Source organism: Ascaphus truei, chromosome 23, assembly GCF_040206685.1.
Source record: "Ascaphus truei isolate aAscTru1 chromosome 23, aAscTru1.hap1, whole genome shotgun sequence".
Taxonomy (NCBI): domain Eukaryota; kingdom Metazoa; phylum Chordata; class Amphibia; order Anura; family Ascaphidae; genus Ascaphus; species Ascaphus truei.
Window position 1 is genome coordinate 1,898,661 of NC_134505.1, and position 25,244 is coordinate 1,923,904.

Here is a 25,244-nt window from a genome sequence, read left to right on the forward strand (position 1 = left end):
ACTTGACAGCGGAGGGGGCGTGTTTTTTTTACCATTGTACGGACAGCTCTGTAGGGGAAACCCGGCTCCAGGACGCCGCCATGGTCCTTTGACGTCACACGCTCTGACTGGAGGGGGCAACTGCAGCTTTGACAGCCGAGTGCCGGACGTCAGCGTACGGAACAACACTGGGCTACGGGCGCCGCCATTGCCCCCTCACTCGCCTGACACCCGGGCTGCAGTTGTTGCCGAGTGACAGACGTCACTGTACGGAAAACCTTGTCGGAAACCGCCATGACACTCCCCCCTGTCCTAGCAAACGGCTGATCAGTGACTGGGAGGGGGGGAGAAAGATGGCGGAAGGGCTGAGGAGGAGAGGAGGAGGTGGTGTTGGTGGTGGAGGAGGCCGGGAGCAGCGGGTCCTGGCGGTCACCGAGGACCTGGTGCGGAGGCTGGGGCCGTACGAGCCGGTGCTGAGCTACATCCAGGCCGTGCTGGTGTGGGAGAGGCCGGGGATCAGCGGCCTGCTGCACCTGGGCATCAATGCAGCCTTCTGGTAATAATACTCTGTAATACTGCTGCACCTGGGCATCAATGCGGCCTTCTGGTAATAATACTCTGTAATACTGCTGCACCTGGGCATCAATGCGGCCTTCTGGTAATAATACTCTGTAATACTGCTGCACCTGGGCATCAATGCGGCCTTCTGGTAATAATACTCTGTAATACTCCTGTACCTGGGCATCAATGCGGCCTTCTGGTAATAATACTCTGTAATACTGCTGCACCTGGGCATCAATGCGGCCTTCTGGTAATAATACTCTGTAATACTCCTGTACCTGGGTATTAATACTCTGTAATACTCCTGTACCTGGGCATCAATGCAGCCTTCTGGTAATAATACTCTGTAATACTGCTGCACCTGGGCATCAATGCGGCCTTCTGGTAATAATACTCCTGTACCTGGGCATTAATACTCTGTAATACTCCTGTACCTGGGCATCAATGCGGCCTTCTGGTAATAATACTCTGTAATACTCCTGTACCTGGGTATTAATACTCTGTAATACTCCTGTACCTGAGCATCAATGCAGCCTTCTGGTAATAATACTCTGTAATACTGCTGCACCTGGGCATCAATGCGGCCTTCTGGTAATAATACTCTGTAATACTCCTGTACCTGGGCATCAATGCGGCCTTCTGGTAATAATACTCTGTAATACTGCTGCACCTGGGCATCAATGCGGCCTTCTGGTAATAATACTCTGTAATACTCCTGTACCTGGGCATCAATGCGGCCTTCTGGTAATAATACTCTGTAATACTCCTGTACCTGGGTATTAATACTCTGTAATACTCCTGTACCTGAGCATCAATGCGGCCTTCTGGTAATAATACTCTGTAATACTCCTGTACCTGGGTATTAATACTCTGTAATACTCCTGTACCTGAGCATCAATGCAGCCTTCTGGTAATAATACTCTGTAATACTGCTGCACCTGGGCATCAATGCGGCCTTCTGGTAATAATACTCTGTAATACTCCTGTACCTGGGCATCAATGCGGCCTTCTGGTAATAATACTCTGTAATACTGCTGCACCTGGGCATCAATGCGGCCTTCTGGTAATAATACTCTGTAATACTCCTGTACCTGGGCATCAATGCGGCCTTCTGGTAATAATACTCTGTAATACTCCTGTACCTGGGTATTAATACTCTGTAATACTCCTGTACCTGAGCATCAATGCGGCCTTCTGGTAATAATACTCTGTAATACTGCTGCACCTGGGCATCAATGCGGCCTTCTGGTAATAATACTCTGTAATACTCCTGTACCTGGGCATCAATGCGGCCTTCTGGTAATAATACTCTGTAATACTCCTGTACCTGGGTAATAATACTCTGTAATACTCCTATACCTGGGCTGTAATACTCCTGTACCTGGGCCTTCTGGTAATAATACTCCTGTACCTGGGCATTAATACTCTGTAATACTGCTGCACCTGGGCATCAATGTGGGCTTCTGGTAATAATACTCTGTAATACTCCTGTACCTGGGCATTAATACTCTGTAATACTCCTGTACCTGGGCATCAATGCGGCCTTCTGGTAATAATACTCTGTAATACTCCTGTACCTGGGTATTAATACTCTGTAATACTCCTGTACCTGAGCATCAATGCGGCCTTCTGGTAATAATACTCTGTAATACTGCTGCACCTGGGCATCAATGCGGCCTTCTGGTAATAATACTCTGTAATACTCCTGTACCTGGGCATCAATGTGGCCTTCTGGTAATAATACTGACTCTAATACTCCTGTACCTGGGTATCAGTACTCTGTAATACTACTGCACCTGGGCATCAATGCGGTCTTCTGGTAATAATACTCACTCTAATACTCTGTAATACTGCTGCACCTGGGCATCAATGCGGCCTTCTGGTAATAATACTCCTGTACCTGGGCATTAATACTCTGTAATACGCCTGCACCTGGGCATCAATGCGGCCTTCTGGTAATAATACTCTGTAATACTCCTGTACCTGGGTATTAATACTCTGTAATACTCCGGTACCTGGGCATCAATGCGGCCTTCTGGTAATAATACTCTGTAATACTCCTGTACCTGGGTAATAATACTCTGTAATACTCCTATACCTGGGCTGTAATACTCCTGTACCTGGGCCTTCTGGTAATAATACTCCTGTACCTGGGCATTAATACTCTGTAATACTGCTGCACCTGGGCATCAATGCGGCCTTCTGGTAATAATACTCTGTAATACTCCTGTACCTGGGCATTAATACTCTGTAATACTCCTGTACCTGGGCATCAATGTGGCCTTCTGGTAATAATACTCTGTAATACTCCTGTACCTGGGTATTAATACTCTGTAATACTCCTGTACCTGAGCATCAATGCGGCCTTCTGGTAATAATACTCTGTAATACTGCTGCACCTGGGCATCAATGCGGCCTTCTGGTAATAATACTCTGTAATACTGCTGCACCTGGGCATCAATGCGGCCTTCTGGTAATAATACTCCTGTACCTGGGCATTAATACTCTGTAATACGCCTGCACCTGGGCATCAATGCGGCCTTCTGGTAATAATACTCTGTAATACTCCTGTACCTGGGTATTAATACTCTGTAATACTCCGGTACCTGGGCATCAATGCGGCCTTCTGGTAATAATACTCTGTAATACTCCTGTACCTGGGTAATAATACTCTGTAATACTCCTATACCTGGGCTGTAATACTCCTGTACCTGGGCCTTCTGGTAATAATACTCCTGTACCTGGGCATTAATACTCTGTAATACTGCTGCACCTGGGCATCAATGCGGCCTTCTGGTAATAATACTCTGTAATACTCCTGTACCTGGGCATTAATACTCTGTAATACTCCTGTACCTGGGCATCAATGTGGCCTTCTGGTAATAATACTCTGTAATACTCCTGTACCTGGGTATTAATACTCTGTAATACTCCTGTACCTGAGCATCAATGCGGCCTTCTGGTAATAATACTCTGTAATACTGCTGCACCTGGGCATCAATGCGGCCTTCTGGTAATAATACTCTGTAATACTCCTGTACCTGGGCATCAATGCGGCCTTCTGGTAATAATACTCTGTAATACTCCTGTACCTGGGTAATAATACTCTGTAATACTCCTATACCTGGGCTGTAATACTCCTGTACCTGGGCCTTCTGGTAATAATACTCCTGTACCTGGGCATTAATACTCTGTAATACTGCTGCACCTGGGCATCAATGTGGGCTTCTGGTAATAATACTCTGTAATACTCCTGTACCTGGGCATTAATACTCTGTAATACTCCTGTACCTGGGCATCAATGCGGCCTTCTGGTAATAATACTCTGTAATACTCCTGTACCTGGGTATTAATACTCTGTAATACTCCTGTACCTGAGCATCAATGCGGCCTTCTGGTAATAATACTCTGTAATACTGCTGCACCTGGGCATCAATGCGGCCTTCTGGTAATAATACTCTGTAATACTCCTGTACCTGGGCATCAATGTGGCCTTCTGGTAATAATACTGACTCTAATACTCCTGTACCTGGGTATCAGTACTCTGTAATACTACTGCACCTGGGCATCAATGCGGTCTTCTGGTAATAATACTCACTCTAATACGCTGTAATACTCCTGCACCTGGGTATTAATACGCTGTAATACTCCTGCACCTGGGTATTAATACTCTGTAATACTCCTGCACCTGGGCATTACTGCGGCCTTCTGGTAATAATACTCTGTAATGCATGATCGCTCTTGTCTGTTATCAGAGAGATAAATCCTTAACGCAGAATGTATCTGTTGCCAAGTTTTCCAGATGGCTTTAAAAAAAAAAGTGTGTTGCTATGGGGATTGAATAATGTCTCCATCACCATACACACACACATATATATATATACTAGCTGAGAGACCCGGCGTTGCCCTTGAGTTAAATTTCCCGCTAGGAAAAGGGGGAGGGGAGGGGGGGGGGGAAATCACATACACACCACATAGACACTCCCCAGCCCGTGTCTCCCCACTGCTGGATGAAGCCCCCCAGTGATCTCCCAGGTCCTGCGGTTACAGCCGCTCTTCTCCACGTCGCTCCCACACATTCCCTCATCCCATCCTCCCCAGCCCGTGTCTCCCCACTGCTGGATGAAGTCTCCCCAGTGATCCCCCAGGTCATGCGGTTACAGCCTCTCTTCTCCACGTCGCTCCCACACATTCCCTCATCCCATCCTCTCCAGCCCGTGTCTCCCCACTGCTGGATGAAGCCTCCCCAGTGATCTCCCAGGTCCTGCGGTTACAGCCTCTCTTCTCCACGTCGCTCCCACACATTCCCTCATCCCGTCCTCTCCAGCCCGTGTCTCCCCACTGCTGGATGAAGCCTCCCCAGTGATTCCCCAGGTCCTGCGGTTACAGCCTCTCTTCTCCACGTCGCTCCCACACATTCCCTCATCCCATCCTCTCCAGCCCGTGTCTCCCCACTGCTGGATGAAGCCTCCCCAGTGATCTCCCAGGTCCTGCGGTTACAGCCTCTCTTCTCCACGTCGCTCCCACACATTCCCTCATCCCATCCTCTCCAGCCCGTGTCTCCCCACTGCTGGATGAAGCCTCCCCAGTGATCTCCCAGGTCCTGCGGTTACAGCCGCTCTTCTCCACGTTGCTCCCACACATTCCCTCATCCCATCCTCCCCAGCCCGTGTCTCCCCACTGCTGGATGAAGTCTCCCCAGTGATCCCCCAGGTCCTGCGGTTACAGCCTCTCTTCTCCACGTCGCTCCCACACATTCCCTCATCCCATCCTCTCCAGCCCGTGTCTCCCCACTGCTGGATGAAGCCTCCCCAGTGATTCCCCAGGTCCTGCGGTTACAGCCTCTCTTCTCCACGTCGCTCCCACACATTCCCTCATCCCATCCTCTCCAGCCCGTGTCTCCCCACTGCTGGATGAAGCCTCCCCAGTGATCTCACAGGTCCTGCGGTTACAGCCGCTCTTCTCCACGCTGCTCCCACACATTCCCTCATCCCATCCTCTCCAGCCCGTGTCTCCCCACTGCTGGATGAAGTCTCCCCAGTGATCTCCCAGGTCCTGCGGTTACAGCCTCTCTTCTCCATGTCTCTCCCACACATTCCCTCATTCCATCCTCTCCAGCCCGTGTCTCCCCACTGCTGGATGCAGACTCCCCAGTGATCTCCCAGGTCCTGCGGTTACAGCCTCTCTTCTCCACGCCGCTCCCACACATTCCCTCATCCCATCCTCTCCAACCCGTCTCTCCCCAGCCCGTCTCTCCCCACTGCTGGATGAAGCCTCCCCAGTGATCCCCCCGATACTGCGGTTACAGCCTCTCTTCTCCACGTCGCTCCCACACATTCCCTCATCCCATCCTCTCCAGCTGTCTCTGAGTAGGATTGCGGGCTCTGCACTTCTGTAACCCATGCTGTGCTGGAAAGCTGTGCAACGCGGCAGGCAGACGCTAAGCTAATAGTCCCCTCGACGCCAACGCGTGACGTCATCCGTCGCCATGGAGATTTCTGCCTGTAGTGTAGGAGACACGAGGCGGCGACCAGGGGGCGTGGCCGTGAGCGGTTCGCCCTCATTGGCCGAGCCACTCACGTGCCCTCTGACATCACGCGTCCGGTTGCCGGAAAAATCAATTTTCATTGACTTCAGACATTTTGGTCGCTGTGTCGCGCACGCTATAGGCGCCCGTAGCAGGGGGTTTGAGCACGGCCTTGTAGAGATCCCACGAAGAGATAACGGGGAAGGACAGGGTGCAGACCTGAGACGTGTGACTGTGCCGACGCCAAAATTCTTTCCCCCCTCACCCCTTGCTTTGCCGCCGGTTTGCACATGCAATCCCCAAACGTGTCCTTCCAATGAGGCAGCGCGCGTGGCAGAGTTCTCTTTCGTGCCGATGCGCGATGGCAAATAATGGGGAAACGCGTCGGTAACGATGTATTGGCGTCCCAGCTGCTTGGTGGTGTGACAGAGGGTGCCCCAGCTGTGAGCAATCTGTGCTGGAAAGGGCTTCCTGCTGCCTCCGGGAGGGCACCGTGAAACCCCCTTCCGCTTGCCTGTTACGTTCTTAAAATTGACCGCGGTTTCTTTAGCATTCGTGCGTTTCTGCGTCCTCTGTTCAATAATGCACAGTCCTCCCAAGGCAGGGGGCTCAATTCCGGTCCTCGAGCCCCCCCCAAACAGGTCCTGTTTTTTTTTTTTATTGACAACAAAAAACAGTGACACATTCTCCAGTGATGTCTACTGCAGGAAAAGCATGGATTCCTGTGCGACTCTGGTGATGGGGTTTCTTCCTGGGTCAGCGTCGTGCCGACCGGGACCGGGGCTTTTATGTACCTTCATTCTCTCAATCCGCCTTTGCCGGTCTTCCTCAGTTAACCGATTTTTTTATTTTATTTATGGCAACGTTTATGTAGAGCCCTTCTCCAGGGCAGAATCCGTTGGTGGGTAAAACCAATGGTGGAGTTATATATGGAGCATTTCCTGGGCGGGCAAGAGAGTCATTAAGATGTCTTTGTGGTGGGCAGGGGGTGGGAACATTATGGGCAAGTTATGGGTTAGATGCAGTGAGAGATTGGTTGGTTGGTGGGTAGGGGTGGGAACATTATGGTCGGGTTATGGGTTAGGTGCATTGAGCTCGGTTGGTTGGTGGGTAGGGGTGGGAACATTATGGGCAGGTTATGGGTTAGGGGCAGTGAGAGCTTGGTTGGTTGGTGGGTAGGGGTGGGAACATTATGGTCGGGTTATGGGTTAGGTGCAGTGAGAGCTTGGTTGGTGGGCAGGGGGGGAACATTATGGTCAGGTTATGGGTTAGGTGCAGTGAGAGCTTGCTTGGTTGGTGGGTAGGGGTGGGAACATTATGGTCGGGTTATGGGTTAGGTGCAGTGAGAGCTTGCTTGGTTGGTGGGTAGGGGTGGGAACATTATGGGCAGGTTATGAGTTAGGTGCAGTGAGAGCTTGGTTGGTGGGCAGGGGGGGAACATTATGGTCGGGTTATGGGTTAGGTGCAGTGAGAGCTTGGTTGGTGGGCAGGGGGTGGGAACATTATGGGTTAGGTGCAGTGAGAGCTTGGTTGGTGGGTAGGGGTGGGAACATTATGGTCGGGTTATGGGTTAGGGGCAGTGAGAGCTTGGTTGGTGGGCAGGGGTGGGAACATTATGGTCGGGTTATGGGTTAGGTGCAGTGAGAGCTTGGTTGGTGGGTAGGGGTGGGCATTATGGTCAGGTTATGGGTTAGGTGCAGTGAGAGCTTGGTTGGTTGGTGGGTAGGGGGTGGGAACATTATGGTAAGGTTATGGGTTAGGTGCAGTGAGAGCTTGGTTGGTGGGCAGGGATGGGAACATTATGGTCAGGTTATGGGTTAAGTGCAGTGAGAGCTTGGTTGGTTGGTGGGTAGGGGTGGGAATATTATGGTCGGGTTATGGGTTAGGGGCAGTGAGAGCTTGGTTGGTTGGTGGGTAGGGGTGGGAACATTATGGTCGGGCTATGGGTTAGGTGCAGTGAGAGCTTGGTTGGTGGGTAGGGGGTGGGAACATTATGGGCAGGTTATGGGTTAGGTGCAGTGAGCGCTTGGTTGGTGGGTAGGTGGTGGGAACATTATGGTCAGGTTATGGGTTAGGTGCAGTGAGAGCTTGCTTGGTTGGTGGGTAGGGGTGGGAACATTATGTTCGGGTTATGGGTTAGGTGCAGTGAGAGCTTGCTTGGTTGGTGGGTAGGGGTGGGAACATTATGGTCGGGTTATGGGTTAGGTGCAGTGAGAGCTTGGTTGGTTGGCAGGGGGTGGGAACATTATGGGTTAGGTGCAGTGAGAGCTTGCTTGGTTGGTGGGTAGGGGTGGGAACATTATGGTTGGGTTATGGGTTAGGTGCATTGAGAGCTTGGTTGGTGGGCAGGGGGTGGGAACATTATGGGTTAGGTGCAGTGAGAGCTTGGTTGGTGGGCAGGGGGTGGGAACATTATGGGTTAGGTGCAGTGAGAGCTTGCTTGGTTGGTGGGCAGGGGTGGGAACATTATGGTCAGGTTATGGGTTAGGGGCAGTGAGAGCTTGGTTGGTGGGTAGGGGTGGGAACATTATGGGCAGGTTATGGGTTAGGTGCATTGAGAGCTTGGTTGGTGGGCAGGGGTGGGAACATTATGGTCAGGTTATGGGTTAGGGGCAGTGAGAGCTTGGTTGGTGGGCAGATGTGGGAACATTATGGGCAGGTTATGGGTTAGGTGCCGTGAGAGCTTGGTTGGTGGGCAGGGGTGGGAACATTATGGGCAGGTTATGGGTTAGGGGCAGTGAGAGCTTGGTTGGTGGGCAGGGGTGGGAACATTATGGGCAGGTTATGGGTTAGGGGCAGTGAGAGCTTGGTTGGTGGGTAGGGGTGGGCATTATGGTCAGGTTATGGGTTAGGTGCAGTGAGAGCTTGCTTGGTGGGTAGGGGTGGGCATTATGGTCAGGTTATGGGTTAGGTGAAGTGAGAGCTTGGTTGGTTGGTGGGCAGGGGTGGGAACATTATCGTTGGGTCATCCAGCAGTGGGTTGATGAGATCTGATGATGATGAGAGATATGAATGAATACAATGTCCCCTCCCGATGCAGGTTCTTCGCCCTGACCTCGCTCCGGATCCTCTTTTTGGTGGCGTTTGGCTTGATGATCGTTATTTGCGTGGATCAGTGGAAGAACAAGATCTGGCCTGAACTGGGAGGTGAGACTGGAGAAGACCTTTCCTATATCAAGTCCTCTTGATCTGTATTTGTGTGTGTTATCTTTTATATAGCGCCCCCCCCCCCCCCCCCCCCCCCAGGTACACCGCGCGTCACAGCAATAACACACGGGACATATTCATAGAACACATGGTGGGAATAACCGCTTCAGCCATACGTAACAATAGGAATCTCTGCCCCGCAGAGCTTGCAATCTAAGTGCTTTCTAAACCACTCACCTCTTTGTATACATCTTTCATGGGTTGTAAGTGAGACTTGTAACCCCGTCATCAATTAGTCTGGAAATACCATATCAAAAGCTGTTATTTGAGGGGGGTGTTATCTCTCCCCCACCCCCTTTGATGTAAATGGGATTTGACAGGGGGTCCTCCGGAGCTGATCCAATTTAATTTCGGCTCTGGGGGGGGGGGCACACCCTGTTTCCTGAGATGGGTAACAGGAAAAGTAGCTCGTCCCGGGGAAACAAAATGGCTGCTTAAACCTTGCACATTCCGCCGGCCAATAGGAAACGACTATTTCATCTGCCGAGGCTTCCTACTGGCCATGGTGACCAGGGGGATTTCTAGATGCGGAAGGAACCGGCTCTACTTTTTTCCGCTGCGGATCTCGGGGTGCGGGGGTCCTCAGAGTTTTATGGAGGGAGCCATGCTTCCCTTCCATGGCAAACCCTTCCCACCCATGGTGGGGTGTCGCATCATCCACCCATGGTGGGGTGTCGCATCATCCACCCATGCTTCCCACCCATGGTGGGGTGTCGCATCATCCACCCATGCTTCCCACCCATGTTGGGGCGGTGGAGGGGGTGGCTGGTGGAGGGGGGAAAAGGTGGAGGGACGAGGATGGACTACACCTTTTTTAGGAAACAATCGGACTAGCAGAACTGGTAATGGCAGGTTGGGGCGTTGCAGTCTCCTCCAGTCCTGCGTTGTTGTTGTCCGACCGCCGATAAGTCTCTCTTCTCCCCTCACCTGTGCTAATTGGTGCTCTGACGTCCATTTTTATATTGTGAAGGATTTAGAGAGAGCGTGATCACCGGCGGCCTGTCCTCCCAGTCCCTTAAGCGAAAGCATTTCAAATACTTCACTTGGACAAAGAATAATACTCCCACGCAGAAATAATAAATGGCTCTCGTTCGGTGGCATAGCTGCAGAGGTTGAAAAATAGACAGAACGCCCTCCTACTGTCTCTGTACGTTCTTCCTACCTACCAATTAGAGCGTAAGCTCTTCGGGGCAGGGGCTCCTTTTCCTACTGTTGCTTTTAGTCTGAAGCGCTTCTTCCCATGATGTAACATTGCTAGGCCCCGGGTATCACTGCTGTGACACGCTATGTACATTGAGGACGCTATCCAAATAAAGAAATATAGTGCGTACACATTTGACTTTGCAATACCATGTTGCAGTGTCATATCTGCCAGTGTCGCAGCCCTCTGTCACCCGCTGACCCTCCGTTTTCTTTTTTTTGGTCACTTTAGCTGCAAGAGCCAACGATCTGGACAACGAGAGGTAAGAAAGGGCGCTGCGTCTGTTGGATTTCTTCTGGAAAGGAGTATCCTGCTTGGCTGGTTAATCGCCTTTAACCCAGTCACCACCCCATCTGATCTGGCGGAAGGGAGCTAGTGCGCGCGCTTCTGAGCCGTAGCGCCCGATTGGCACCATCGGACGTCAATGAAAAGGCGCCCAATGTATCCAAGTCGACACTTCTTCACAGGGCGACTTACCAATCTTGATGCAACAAAATGGTGACATCGGGGTCCTACTTACCAAGCCTGTTTTACGGACTCGTTAAACGTGCTTAATTAGAGTAACTATTGTACACTGCATTGACCGTAGGGAAATAATGCATGCACAGTCCCTTGCCCAAGCACCTTCCAGTCCCAAACTAAAATTACCCAAGGTGACACAGAGGGGGAGTGTAAGTGGCTGAGGCTGGAATTGAACTCGCAAGCCTCCGAAACCACACTTTGTGTGGACACTGATACAAGACTGGCTTGATACTGGAAACCATGTAACCTTGAGCTTGTAAAGGGTCTTCCAGCTTCATCAAGACTAGTCCGGTACTGGAAGCCATATGACAATGAGCTGTAAAGGGTCTTCCAGCTCCGTCAAGACTAGTCCGGTACTGGAAGCCATATAGCAAGGAGCTGTAAAGGGTCTTCCAGCTTCGTCACGTCTAGTCCGGTACTGGAAGCCATATGACAATGAGCTTGCTTGTAACGGGTCTTCCAGCTCCGTCACGACTAGTCCGGTACTGGAAGCCATATGACAATGAGCTTGTAAAGGGTCTTCCAGCTCCGTCAAGACTAGTCCGGTACTGGAAGCCATATGACAATGAGCTTGTAAAGGGTCTTCCAGCTCCGTCACGACTAGTCCAGTACTGGAAGCCATATGACAATGAGCTTGTAAAGGGTCTTCCAGCTCCGTCAAGACTAGTCCGGTACTGGAAGCCATATAGCAATGAGCTTGTAAAGGGTCTTCCAGCTCCGTCAAGACTAGTCCGGTACTGGAAGCCATATGGCAATGAGCTTGTAAAGGGTCTTCCAGCTCCGTCAAGACTAGTCCGGTACTGGAAGCCATATAGCAATGAGCTTGTAAAGGGTCTTCCAGCATCGTCTCATGGCAAAAGACCAGGTAGTAAATCTGGGCAATTATCTCTTCCAGTTGGGGTTTTGTACATCCACGGCTGCTCAGCGTTCCCGAGCTGTCGCACCACGTCGCCGAAGCATGGGTCGCTTGGACCACATTTCTGAGAAACCTGCTGCTTTTCAAGATGGAAAACCCTGGCAAGGTAACAAGCCTACAGGCCGATCTCTCTACTACCTGTATTATCCAAAGTCCTGGTAAAATGAGTTTTGGTTCCGACCAAGTCCCTATTAGAAGACGTTCATTTCAACCCGGCTTTTGCACGCCACAGTCGCCACCCTCTTGGGAAGGTGCCGGGAGGCGCAGTGTGGGATGGGGACGCGGGCACTGGACTGGTGCAATATTCCGAGATTCTGCCACCAGCTTTTGGTGCCGGTGGCTACCCGATAACGTTTAACCAGATTCAGCGTTTTGACATTGAATCGCATGCTTTAAACTGGTTTCACTCTTGTTTGTCAAGAGGATCCCAATATGTGTATCTCGGGCTCCAACGTTGACCACCTAGATTTTGTGTGTGGGCTTTATTCTGGCGCCTTTCCTTATTTTTCTATCTTTTTAAATGTTCTGCCCACGTTTCTAAGAGAACTTCTCTGCAGATGTCTCCGATGACCGTAATCTGCACGCAGTGTCAGGCTCCCCCGGCCTTGCAAATGTTTCCACAATCTGATTTTTCTCGAAGGTCTCAAACTAAACACAGACAAAACAGTAACACTGGTATTTAGGCCGAAGGCTGATCTTTCCAACTACCGAGCTGCCGAGAAGAACCAACTCTACCACCGAGCTAGCCTTAATTACCAGCTTTTTAATAATTGGCTATTTGGCGAAGGTTTGGGTTTTTTTTGTATTGACACTCTGAAGTCCAAAATCTATACCAAACTGGGTGCACCTAATCAAAAGAAGTCTTGCCCAAGACCCATGGTCATACTGCTTACAGAGCAGCTGATCATGCCAGTTATTGATTACGGGGGCATAGTGTGTTGCAATAATGGCCTATTGATTTGTATAGGGTATCAAGTTTGTTGAGGGTGGTTATGAAACGGCACCCCAAATTCACCTCCACAAACGTGATGCTCTACGCTAGGGGGTCCCCACCTCTAGTGCTCAAGAACCCCCTAAAATGGTCAAGTTTTAAGCAACTCGAACTCGAGGGCTCAACTTTAACCGCATGCGATTCAACGCGACGCGCTGTTTTGTCTCGTTGTGTCACTTCAATACCCATCAACATGATGGGTTAACCGGACTTGGTTGGGTGTCCCTAAAGTCCATTCACAAGGTACGTTGTTCCTGCCCAACATTCAAATACTTCCTGGACGAGATAGCCAGTTATCTGAGCAGGCTTCTCCACCCTACTGTACCCCGCCCTTATCTCCTGAGATGGGCCTCCAGAAAACAGACTTATGGTTCCAAGGTTCAACCACGAATCCGTGCGCTCTTCCGTGTCTCACCGGGCACCCCAGGTCCAGAACAATTTACTGGTTGCTCTCAAAATAGCTACCCTTTTACGATCTCTGCTGTTTCCCAATTTAAACGTGTTTGCAACTGTAATATGTCATGTTGCCCTCTTCATATTCCGTACCCCAAGACACACCTGGAAACGAGAGGAGAACTCCCAATTCTCTCCCCCCTACCCCCCCCCCCCGGTCACATGCTGTATAACTTAAATAGATCCTGTGACCGGCACATGGCTGGATGTTCCTGTTTTCTCAGCGACCCTGTTAAGCCATCGTTTGTCTAACAGACGCAGCGGCTTCTGCTTGAATCGAGCGTCCCCTGGAGAAACGCAACGTGTACAGTATTCAAATAAATAAGGTGGTTCCTTGACGGGTAATTAAATCTTTCTGAGGAGTCCGATTCTAGTTTTTTTTTTTTTTTTTTAACGAGATATAAACCAGGACTTTTCCCCCAAGCCAAACGCTGATATCTTCAGCTCCAGTTCCCGAGATACCGGTGAAGTTATTGGGTGTAAATCGCCCTCTAGGGGGAAACAAAATGGCTGCCGAATCTCATGCCAGTAGGAAGCCACGACGTCATAGAGCAGCAATTAAAATCCCCTTTGAGAACCTGGAAGTAATACCGGTAAACGTCACCGGTAAGTATCTCGGGAACCGGTGAGCCCCCGGAGCTGAGGACGGTACGGTTCCGCTCTGGAGCACCGCCACGGCTCCTGCCCTGTAAAACGAAAGTATCGGGGTTGGTTAGGGGAACGTCTTTCTTTAAATACAACCGATTTTAGCATCCTCCGTTCCTTTTTACACTCTTGTCAAATCTCGGCAACTTTCGAGGATTCAAAAATGGCGGTTGAATTCTGTGTTGACGCCGAGGTCCGCGATGACGCAGATCGCGGGAATGAGAGCTCGCGGGATATTACGAGGCCCCTTAATGGTTTTCCGTTGTCCGGTCCCCTGCAGTTCTGCCTCTTGGCCTGCAGCTTCCTGACGTTCCTGGCTGTTCTTGGCGGATACGTTCCCGGCCTGTTGCTGTCGTACCTGATGTGTAAGTAAATCCGTCTTCTCCTCGGGTGTGGGAGGGCGTCTGGCGGAGGAAGGCTCATGGGTTGGACCTGAAACGTTCTAATGATGGACAACCACTTGCCTTTTGTAAGGAAGTATGGAGATCCTGTCTGCTTCTCACCCCAGCCCCGGCTCCTCGCCCTTCCGTCTGCTTCTCACCCCAGCCGGCTCCTCGCCCTCCCGTGTGCTTCTCACCCCAGCCGGCTCCTCGCCCTCTTGTCTGCTTCTCACCCCAGCCCCGGCTCCTCACCCTCCCGTCTGCTTCTCACCCCAGCCGGCTCCTCGCCCTCCCGTCTGCTTCTCACCCCAGCCGGCTCCTCGCCCTCCCGTCTGCTTCTCATCCCACCCCGGCTCCTCCCCCTCCCGTCTGCTTCTCACCCCGCCCCGGCTCCTCACCCTCCCGTCTGCTTCTCACCCCAGCCGGCTCCTCGCCCTCCTGTCTGCTTCTCACCCCAGCCGGCTCCTCGCTCTCCCGTCTGCTTCTCACCCCAGCCGGCTCCTCGCCCTCCCGTCTGCTTCTCACCCCAGCCGGCTCCTCGCCCTCCCGTCTGTTTCTCACCCCACCCCGGCTCCTCGCCCTCCCGTCTGCTTCTCACCCCAGCCGGCTCCTTGCCCTCCCGTCTGCTTCTCACCCCAACCGGCTCCTCTCCCTCCCGTCTGCTTCTCACCCCGCCCCGGCTCCTCGCCCTCCCGTCTGATTCTCACCCCGCCCCGGCTCCTCGCCCTCCCGTCTGCTTCTCACCCCGCCCCGGCTCCTCGCCCTCCCGTCTGCTTCTCACCCCGCCCCGGCTCCTCGCCCACCCGTCTGCTTCTCACCCCGCCCCGGCTCCTCGCCCTCCCGTCTGCTTCTCACCCCGCCCCGGCTCCTCGCCCACCCGTCTGCTTCTCACCCCGCCCCGGCTCCTTCCCCTCCCGGCTGCATCTCACCCCGCCCCGGCTCCTCACCCTCCCGTCTGCTTCTCACCCCAGCCGGCTCCTCCCCCTCCCATCTGCTTCTCACCCCAGCCGGCTCCTCCCCCTCCCGTCTGCTTCTCACCCCAGCCGGCTCCTCGCCCTCCCGTGTGCTTCTCACCCCGCCCCGGCTCCTCACCCTCCCGTCTGCTTCTCACCCCGCCCCGGCTCCTCCCCCTCCCGTCTGGCTTCTCACCCCAGCCGGCTCCTCCCCCTCCCGTCTGCTTCTCACCCGCCCCGGCTCCTCGCCCTCCCGTCTGCTTCTCACCCCGCCCCGGCTCCTCGCCCTCCCGTCTGCTTCTCACCCCGCCCCGGCTCCTCACCCTCCCGTCTGCTTCTCACCCCGCCCCGGCTCCTCGCCCTCCCGTCTGCTTCTCACCCCGCCCCGGCTCCTTAAGCATCCCCGCAGGCTGGGGTTAAGCCCAGTGATAGTGCCCTGCCTCGCTCGCTTGTTGTTGTTGACACGATTGGGTGTGCATACTATAGTGTCTTTGGATGCCTTGACGTGTAAGGTTTGGACAGCGTGTTGCAGAGCTGGGGTGCGCAAGATTCTCGAGGGGGGGGGGGGTGTATTTAAATTAAATGCCGGGGGATTGCATGAGGCCTCTGCAACTTCCCTTACCTTGTCTCCGGCGCCACGGGGTCACGTGACCAAATGCCGCCGAAGACCAGGAAGATGGGGGGCACGGGCAGGGGAGGAGAGCGGGCAGGGGAAAGGTTTGCACACCCCCGTTGTAGAGTAGGACATCTTATTGGTCTTTGTACTGAAAGCCATAACTCCTCCGCCCGTGTTCCTCACCCCGCAGTGCTCCTCCTCCTGCTGTGGCCTCTTGCCGTGTATCACCGTTTGGGTCAGCGCGTGTACCAGAAGCTGGAGCCGGCCCTGCAGCGGCTGGACTTCAGCGTCCGCGGTTACATGATGTCCAAGGAGAAGGACCGCCCAAGTAAGTGTTGGAGAGCAGCTGCTCCTTTTGTACCCCGAGAGGTTTCCGGAGTCCGTCCATGGAATACGGGCATCCTCTCTAACAGCCAAAGGGGGGGTCCTCAACTTTGCAGTTTCAAGTGCGTCCCCCAAATCAATAAGTCTGTGCTTGTCCCCGTGTCTCCTTGCTCCTCCAGTTGTCGGCCGAGCCCCCCCTCCCGGTGACGGCACGGATAGCGAAGAGGAGCTGGCTGCCTTTTGCCCGACGGTAAGAGAAGACCACACGATGGAGGTTGTTACGGGTCGGGATTGTAACGGGGAAAAGAGCAAAATGTCAACCATGCCATTCGCACCGTGGATATCCACGGACGGAGTAGCCACGTTCGTCCCAGAGGAGGTGTATAGGAGTGGAAGGTGGTGATCTGTGTAAAGCAAGGGGAGGCTAACTCCTACAGTCCTCAAGAGCCACCAACAGGTGAGGTGGCTCAGTCGGTGACAGAGCCACCTGTGCTGAAGCAGGTATATCCTTTAAAAGCTGACCGGTCGGTGGCTCTTGAGGGCTGACGTTGGCCGCCCCGGTTGTGAAGCTGTTGACCGTCGAGTCGGACCGTTCAGCGTTTGCAGAGGAACTTGTCTTTCCTGGCGGGTTACGCTGTATTCCCTGCGCTGGGCACTTCCTCTGCGCCCAGTAACGTTTTCATCGGGGGGGCCTTGGAATATTTAGAAGCGGCCGTTTCCCATACGGAAAGCCGAACATGTACAACGTATTCCTGAATGCATCTTTAAACAGGTCGGCCCCAACCCAAGGACAACAGCGAACGAATGGGCAGTCGAATGTTTTATAGGTGGCGTGGAAAATAGTCATTTTAATCAAATTAAAAATAGGACTTGATGGAAGTATTTTTAAATCAATTTTTGTAAACCTAACTTTTTCCATGGTGAACAAAAGCTCGTTTTGTTTTTTGCCATCTTTATCTAATTTCCGTAAGGCCGATAAGATTCTCCGTCCTCAAAACTAGAATTGTGGTCTTTGTATCGTCCATGGTCGGTACGTTTTATTATGAGTATACATTCGGGGTCAGTAATAGGAGCTTTCAAAATAACTATTCATCCCACGGGCAGTACAAAGGACACGGGGTCATCCCTTAAGGTTGGAGGAAAGGCGATTTCACCAGCAACAAAGGAAAGGGTTCTTTACAGTAAGGGCAGTTACAGTGTGGGATTCATTACCCATGGAGAGACTGTGATGGCAGATACAGTGGATATGTTGAAGAAAAGGTTGGACATCTTTTTAGAATGGAAAGGTATACAGGGATATACCAAATAAGTAACATGGGAAGGACGTTGATCCAGGGAGTAATCTGATTACTGGGGTCAGGAAGGAATTTTAGATGAGCAAGCCGATTTTATACAACGTTGTTTAAAAAGCACATACCTTGTTTTTAATCGGGTTAAAAACATTTAGTTGAGGAATATTTAAACGAAATACTTGGCCTTTGAACAGAAGCAGGGAAGGGGGCTGGTAATCGAGGTCAAATCTCACATTTTCATCCATGTAATTGTCTTTATTGAACCCCTTTCCAGCTGGACGATTCGGCGGTGGCCAAGGAATTGGAAATTTCGGACTCTGACCATTCCGACGCCGAGGTCTCCTGCACAGAGAACGGGACGTTTAACTTGTCCCGGGGCCAAACTCCACTTACGGAGGGTTCTGAGGGTAAAGAGAGGTCTTCTGGGGCCGGGTTTGGGGGTGGGGGAGATACTGGGAGATGGAGCGGTTATTGTGTAACCTGGAACTGGGTTGACCGGGATATTAATATGGCAGCCGCAGGGAGCTCCACTAATAACGTAGACGGTCGCCGTAAACGCCCAATTTTTTCTATTACCGACTAGGGCTATGTTAAAGGAGTTCCACCTTGGTTTAGAGAATGAGGTACCTTCTAGGGCCACAGGGAATGAAGGGAGCTATGGGCTAACCTCCGATATGGGCTACATGATTCCGGTTTGGTGGCCGGTCCAGTCAAGCTCAGTTGCTTTCAGGGTGGAGGTGCGGTAACCCGTATCGCAGGTCCGTGAATCACGGCGGAAGGGCGGTGGGGTGTTGACGTCGCCCGTTTTGCAGAGACCCCTACTTGGTTCCTTACATCTCTTCTCACCCTCCTCCCCAGATCTGGACCGTCACAGCGACCCGGAGGAGTCCTTCGCCCGCGACCTCCCCGATTTCCCTTCCATCAACCCGGACGCGACACTAATGGACGACGACGACGACGCCAGCATCGGGATCCCGAGCGCGGCTCGGCACCATTGCGGCTCCGCCCAGCTCTACGACGAGCTGGAGGAGTCGGAGGCAGACGTCTCATTGGGCGGGTTCCTAGGCGCTCAGCAGCTCACGGACAACATTGCCGGGTTGGTCACCAGAGGCATGATACAGTTGGCGTTGGCAGGAGCCAGCCAGCAAGGCCCGGCTTACACGGGCAACCCACCGCGAGCCAAAACATATCAGAGAACCTCCAGCTCTGAGCTGGACACTGACGCAGAAGCTGATGACTTCGAGCTGCTGGACCAATCCGAGTTGAGCCAGATGGACCCTGCCAGCTCCCGTGGCCACCCGTGATACCCATCGCGTAACGAAGGGTGGAGAAGGGAAGGACACTCCTCCCAACTCCCCAGAAAAAAACTTTCTTAGGGAGATCTTGTCGTAGACATGTATCTTTTGAGCTTTACCCTCTCTGTGTGCCCCCCTGTATGTGTGAGATTTCCATTTTAATATTGCAGGCCTTCCATGGCTGCCACACGTCACTGTGAAGTCTGAACCAGTAGATTAGTGAATCTAAAATAAATGGAAGACCCCCAACCCCCCCAATATGGAGAAGCGGGGAGTTTGACTACTCCAAACCCCAAAATAAGTATTGGGTGGTAACAACTTCCTTCCAACCATTCTACAGGGAAGGACTCTACCGTTGGTTGTGAGTACGGCGATAGAGTAGGGTTTCTTCATCTCGCGGCTCCCGATGACCTTGGTGTCGGTGACCAGGAACTCTCTCTCCAGCCGGGGGGGGAGGGCATCTCCATTCTGAATCTCGAGGGGGAGGGGGGTTTTCCTATCCCTACCCGAAGCCACGTCTTCAAATCCAGACCCCAGCACTTATGAACGACGACACCCGGAAGATCTATCGACGACGTTGCACGTGACCCGACCTTCCAATGAACATAGAAGTGGAAACGCGTTTTGGTGAGGGGAGGAAGATTCGGGTGTGGCGATGCCCCCCTCCCCCCTGCAGGTTGTGGCTTCTGGGTGTTTTTATTATGGGGGGGGGGGAGGAGGATGTGTGTGTGAATTGTACAGTGCAACTTGTATCTTTTATGGAAAACTTCCAAACCTACCCCCCCACCCCACCCAGGTAATGCACTTTTAAGTTGAATTACATTCTGATTTTCGCTTCAGCTTTGCGGTGGCTTGCTTCAGGGGGTAGGACCCAACCCCTTTCCTGCCACACGGCACCCCCTCCCCTCAATCCCATGTGATTCAGTTGCCATTTTAACCTTCCTGCTGCCGGAGGGGCGAGCAAACGCACCTTTTCCTCCCCTTTATTTTTTACGTTTGAGGTCTTTGCTAATGATATGACTCACTTAGTAGACTTCTGGCGCCCGATCTATTGACCAACGACGTACACGTCGCATGAAAAGTAGCCAAGAGCCAATTGGCCGCCTTCGCGCTCTCTGTACGCCATCTTGGCTCCTCCTGCAAGCAGCCGCCCGCACTTATCGGCTTTTAGTTTTCGTCTCGCCCCTTTCCGACGCCGTCATTATTTTTTTTAAAAAAGCTGACGCTCCGTTGCGTCTGAAACATTTACGCGGCCGGGAAATTAAAATGGAGGTCTTCCCCCAGAGCCTAGCGCAGTTTAAAGTTGACCACTGGGACCACAGAAGCGAGAGATTTAGGAAAGTCATGATTTTATATATTTTTTTTAACACTGGAAAAACACGGGGTGGGCGGGATTGAGCAGGACAAATATATTAGCGTTGTTACTCTCCTAAAGGATTCTGGGAGAGATTCCGCTCCGAGTTTACCCAGCAGCGCAAATACCTCCCTCAATCCTGCTTCCGGTCGCCTCTGCTTGGCACGTATTCACAGGCCGCCCTCTGTTCTCTTTCCTCCCCTCCTTGTACGGTCTCCTTGTTTTCCTCCAGTTGCCAGCCCTCCTACGCTCTCTTATCTCATGTCCTCTCCTTCCGTATCTCTCTTGTTCCCCTTCCTCCTGTGCTCTTCCTCCCACCCTCTGTCTCCCGCGTCCCCTCCCTCCCCTACATTTCATTAAGGGGCCGTGCCAGGGAGGGATGGAATTAACCCATTTAGCACTTTTTTAAAGGAGCTGTCCACCTCTACTGGGGGGTTGGGGGGCGTCACAGGCAAATCCCGCTATTTTCAGGTCCGGGGACCCCTCTCCTCCCTGGTTCCCAAGATGCGTTAAATCTTTGCTCGGGGGGGAAAATGGCTGCCAAATCCCAGCCCAATAGGAAGCCGCAACACTGCTTGGGGCTTTCTATTGGCCGATGTGGCGGGGGGTGGGGGGGTATAAGGAATGAGAGCCTTGTAATACCAGCTGAAGTCTGGTGCAATAAGAATGGGGACAAAGGTAGAGAACCGGAACCCCTCCGAGTGCTGTACTTCTAGTGAAGCTATATGAATAATAATCCAAATACTACAATAAAGGAAAAAGTAAGTATATAGATCGGTGAGTAGAAATATGCAGTATAACATTTGTAACTCGACATAGGGGGGGGGGGGGCGGTGAAAGAGATGGTGGGGGGGAGCGGAGAAAGAGACGGTGGGGGGGAGCGGTGAAAGAGACGGTGCGGGGGAGTGGAGAAAGACGGAGGGGGGGAGCGGAGAAAGATGGGGGGAGCGGTGAAAGAGACGGTGGGGGGGAGCGGTGAAAGAGACGGGAGCGGTGAAAGACGGTGGGGGGGAGCAGAGAAAGACGGTGGGGGGGAGCGGTGAAAGAGACGGGGGGAGCGGTGAAAGAGATGGGGGGAGCGGTGAAATTAAATCCCGGGCAACGCTGGGTAGATCAGCTAGTCTGTTATATTTTTACACTAGTGTGCAATATATATATATATATATATATATATATGTTGCTGATCGATTGGCGAGTAGATCTACTCGCCAATCTGTATACTTTCTTTTCATTTTCTTTATTAAAGTATTTGAACCATTCTTCCTATTACATCACTAGAAGTGCAGAATGCACTCGGGGGATTCTGTTTCTCTACCTTTTTTGTTTTGATTGACCGGCCATTTAAATCCCCTCTAAAAACTGGGAAGTAATGCCAGTAACTTCACTAGTAACTATCTCTATGGGGCGGGTCCCGTAGCTGCACATAGCTCAAGGTGCACTCCCCCCCCACCCCCGCCCGTTTCAATCCTGAGTTGTCGGGGTGTGAAATAAAGCATTTGTAACAGCAAGGGACATACTTTTGTCGTGTACTATATCGTTTGGCCCGACCAGACTTTGCTTACCATGACGTTGACACCAAGAAAGCTGGTGGTAACCAAACTCTTGCAGTGCCTGTCCCCTTCCGATTGTAAGTATCTCGGGGAGCATGGGGGGGTCCCTGGAGCGGAAATCAACGCGGTTCAGTTTCGAAGAACCCGTCCCTGCTTCCCACCTAGTCCAAGAACAAACCTTCCAAGAGAACGCCACTTTTACAGGAGCAATCCCACCCTAACTAAACGTCATGGTTACAGGATTGGAACCCGGGGGTCCACCAAAGCTGAGCCGCACTATTTTCAGCTTCCTGATCCAAACCCGATCCCCCTTTTTTTTTTTAATGACGACGGTCTAAAGCCGCCGGGAGACAGCTCAACGTGGCACACTTACCACCTTGTTAATTTAGCCGCGATTGATGGAGAAGCGTCCATTTTGGAATGGCAGCGACCACTTCTGAAAGGGTGTGGGACACTTCTAGCAGGAACAAGGTGAATAGGGGGAGTGTCTAATGTTAAGGCCCATGTTTGCTTAGCAGTGCCATCCTAGAGGCCACCTTCCCGCGCTGGAGAGTATACAGTATTATGGACCCATTCACGGGACTGGGCTGTGGCTCACGGACTAAAAATGGGCCCAAGTCTTTTGGTGCATCCGGATCAATCCTATTGACAAAATACACCGTCCCCTTGCGCTTGCCAAAATTCAATTGCCTCACTAGGGAGGCTGAACAGACCAGAGCCCAGGTTTACTAAACGGTGCTAAAACGTGAACACCCACTGCGCTGAACGAGCCATGCAACTCAGCAAGGTTTAGTAAATCTGGCCTTTTTAACAAACTCGCCATCGACATTGTAACGCTCGGGGGGTGGTTTTTGTGTTTGCTGCCCTTTTTTTTTTTGGAATAAATTATTTCCGCTTACCTATCTTGGACCCGAAAAGTATTTTTCAGTAGTTGCTGTAAAAATATCAATAAACCTTGTAAAAGTATAAATCTGAACGCGTAGAGCGAAAACTGTCATCCTGCTGAGTTTTTGAAGTGAATTAAACTGTTATTACAAAATATTCGGTGTCGGTTGTCGGTGTTATTTGTCGAACCCTAGCTTTAAAAACAATAACCATCGGTTGGTTATGAATTCGATGGCTTGAGGGACTAGGAAAGCTGCTTATTTTTTTTCAATGAATAAGGTAGGTAGCCCTTTTAAAACATACAATATTTCTCGTGTGTGTACACGCAACACACACTCTGACTCTTCCCCGTACACACACAGATATAGAGAACTCGTGTGTGTGTGTGGCGTGCTTGAATGCAAAATAACATGTTTACGAAGCGGTGTGAATTTGGGTGTCCTGCAGCTGTTACAGCGTAGCACCACCTAAACATCTGCCCCTTATTTATATTACTTTAATGTAGCGATCCATGCCGATCGCCTATTCTACCTGACCCGCACACACACACACACACACACACACACACACACACACACATCCTATTCACCGTAATAATTTATGAAGATTTTCAAACTAAGCAGTTGAAAGAAGAAAAAAATAGAAATATAGAATTTTAAAACGAGTTAATAAAAAGTAACTTATTGAGAGTAGTTACATAGTAGATGAGGTTTGAAAAAAAAAAAAAGACATGCGTCCATCAAGTTCAACCGATACTAAATTTAGACGACATACTTATCCTATATTGATCCAGAGGAAGGCAAACAAAAACCCCAATGACGCATCATCCAATGATATCTCATAAGGGGAAAATAAATTCCTTCCTGACTCCAAGAATGGGCAATCGGATTACTCCCTGGATCAACATCCTTCCCATGTTTACTTATTTGGTATATCCCTGTATACGTTTCCTTTCTAAAAAGATTTCCAACCTTTTTTTGAACAAATCTATTGTATCTGCCATCCCAGTCTCCATGGATAATGAATCCCACATTGTAGCTGCCCTTACGGTAAAGAGCCCTTTCCTTAGTTACTAGTGAAATCTCCTTTCCTCCAACCTTAAGGGGTGCCCCCGAGTCCTTTGTACTGCCCTTGGGATGAATAGTTCTTTTGAAACCTTGTACTGTCCCCGAATGGATTTGTATATAGTTATCATATCCCCTCTTAGATGCCTCTTTTCTAATGTAAATAAATCTAATTTTGCTAGCCTCTCCTCATAAATTAGAGATTTATTAATCCCCATCCCCTTTATTAATTTTGGGACTCTTCTGCACTCGCTCTAGTTTCATAATGTCTTTTCTAAGGAGTGGCGCCCAAAATTGTACTCCATATTCAAAGTAGGAGTTGGTGTTTGTAGGATCATCTATTGCCTGTTTTGTATCTGAAGAGTACAGAGGAACTCGCATTATTAACATAGACAATACGCGTCAGGCTACGCTTATAGTGCCGGCGACGTCAGGCTACGGTCGCTGCGAAATCAAATTGAGATGACTTCCAGTGATCGCGACCAAGCCGTCGCGCCGCGCTTACTATAAGCGCACGCGATGGCGGCAATGCATTTGGTTTGACGCAACGTCGCGTCGCCGGCACTATAAGCGCAGCCTAAAATACAAATGAAGGCAATGAGTCTTGAAGATGACAGCACTGCAGCAAAGTTAGGCTTTCCCTGTACATCCTGGTTGAATAACAAGCACGCCTTCTTTATACTTCCTCGTTGCGTTCCAAGCACGCCTTCTTTATACTTCCTTGTTGCGTTCCAAGCACGCCTTCTTTATACTTCCTGGTTGCGTTCCACACACGCCTTCTTATACTTCCTGGTTGCGTTCCAATCACGGCTTCTTTATACTTCCCGATTGCGTTCCAAGCCACCTTTACGCCTTGGTTGCGTTCCAAGCCTCGCGTGCGATCTGATTGGCTGATGCTGCAGAGCCCGTTATGTGGTACGTCACCGAGCGATCTGGCCCGTCGTGCACCGCGCTATTTGAGTGGCGCAGTCTGAGCGGAGAGCTGAGAACTCCAGGCCCAGGCTTCTCCCGCGGCCTGCACCGGCGGCGCGCGGCATGAGCAAATCCAAGGAGGCCGCGGGTGAGTGAGGCCCCGCCCCCTGTGTGAGTGAGGCCACGCCCCCTGTGAGTGTGGCCCCGTGTGCGTGTGAGCGAGGCCCCGCCCCTGTGAGTGAGGGCCCCGCCCATGTGAGTGTGAGTGAGGCCCCGCCCCTGTGCGTGTGAGTGAGGGCCGCTCCTTGTGAGTGTGAGGCCCCGCCCCCTGTGAGTGTGAGGTGAGACCCCGCCCCCCTGTGAGTGAGACCACGCCCCCCTGTGAGTGAGACCCCGCCCCGTGTGAGTGAGGCCCTGCCCTGTGTGAGTGAGGCTCTACCACCTTGTAAGTGTGAGTGCCAGTCTTTGTCACTTGTTAGAAGTGAGGTCCTCCTACTAGGGGGAATCACACTCAGCAGTGAGTGTCACTCATCACTGGGAGGCAGCCTCACTCATTACAAAATGGAGTGAGTGTGAAATGGTCTCATTGAGTCTCAATCATAGTGAGTGTCGCTCAC

The 25,244-nt window shown here is 51.6% G+C and overlaps 2 protein-coding genes across 2 annotated transcripts in view; both read left to right on the forward strand.

Annotated features, from left to right (window-relative positions):
• The first annotated feature begins 176 nt into the window (after positions 1-176).
• On the forward strand, positions 177-21,044 carry RETREG3 (reticulophagy regulator family member 3). Its single transcript, XM_075580192.1, has 9 exons — positions 177-535; positions 9,108-9,214; positions 10,707-10,737; positions 11,893-12,019; positions 14,283-14,367; positions 16,142-16,279; positions 16,455-16,525; positions 17,842-17,974; positions 18,426-21,044. Exons 1-9 carry the CDS (start codon positions 333-335, stop codon positions 18,869-18,871), a joined length of 1,341 nt encoding a protein of 446 aa, XP_075436307.1. The 5' UTR covers positions 177-332; the 3' UTR covers positions 18,872-21,044.
• Positions 21,045-24,614: 3,570 nt separating this feature from the next.
• PSMC3IP (PSMC3 interacting protein) overlaps positions 24,615-25,244 on the forward strand; it is a 7,095-nt gene continuing 6,465 nt past the window's right edge. The window contains 1 exon segment of the mRNA XM_075580193.1: positions 24,615-24,775. Within this exon segment, the coding sequence (XP_075436308.1) occupies positions 24,751-24,775 (25 nt within the window). The 5' untranslated portion in view covers positions 24,615-24,750.

Excerpts from the sequence above, each read along its gene's own strand:
- RETREG3 (XM_075580192.1), top strand. The coding sequence starts at position 333 with ATGGCGGAAGGGCTGAGGAGGAGAGGAGGAGGTGGTGTTGGTGGTGGA. Across the intron at positions 16,280-16,454 it reads CAAGGAGAAGGACCGCCCAA|TTGTCGGCCGAGCCCCCCCT; the intron begins GTAAGTGTTGGA and ends TTGCTCCTCCAG. Across the intron at positions 16,526-17,841 it reads TGGCTGCCTTTTGCCCGACG|CTGGACGATTCGGCGGTGGC; the intron begins GTAAGAGAAGAC and ends ACCCCTTTCCAG.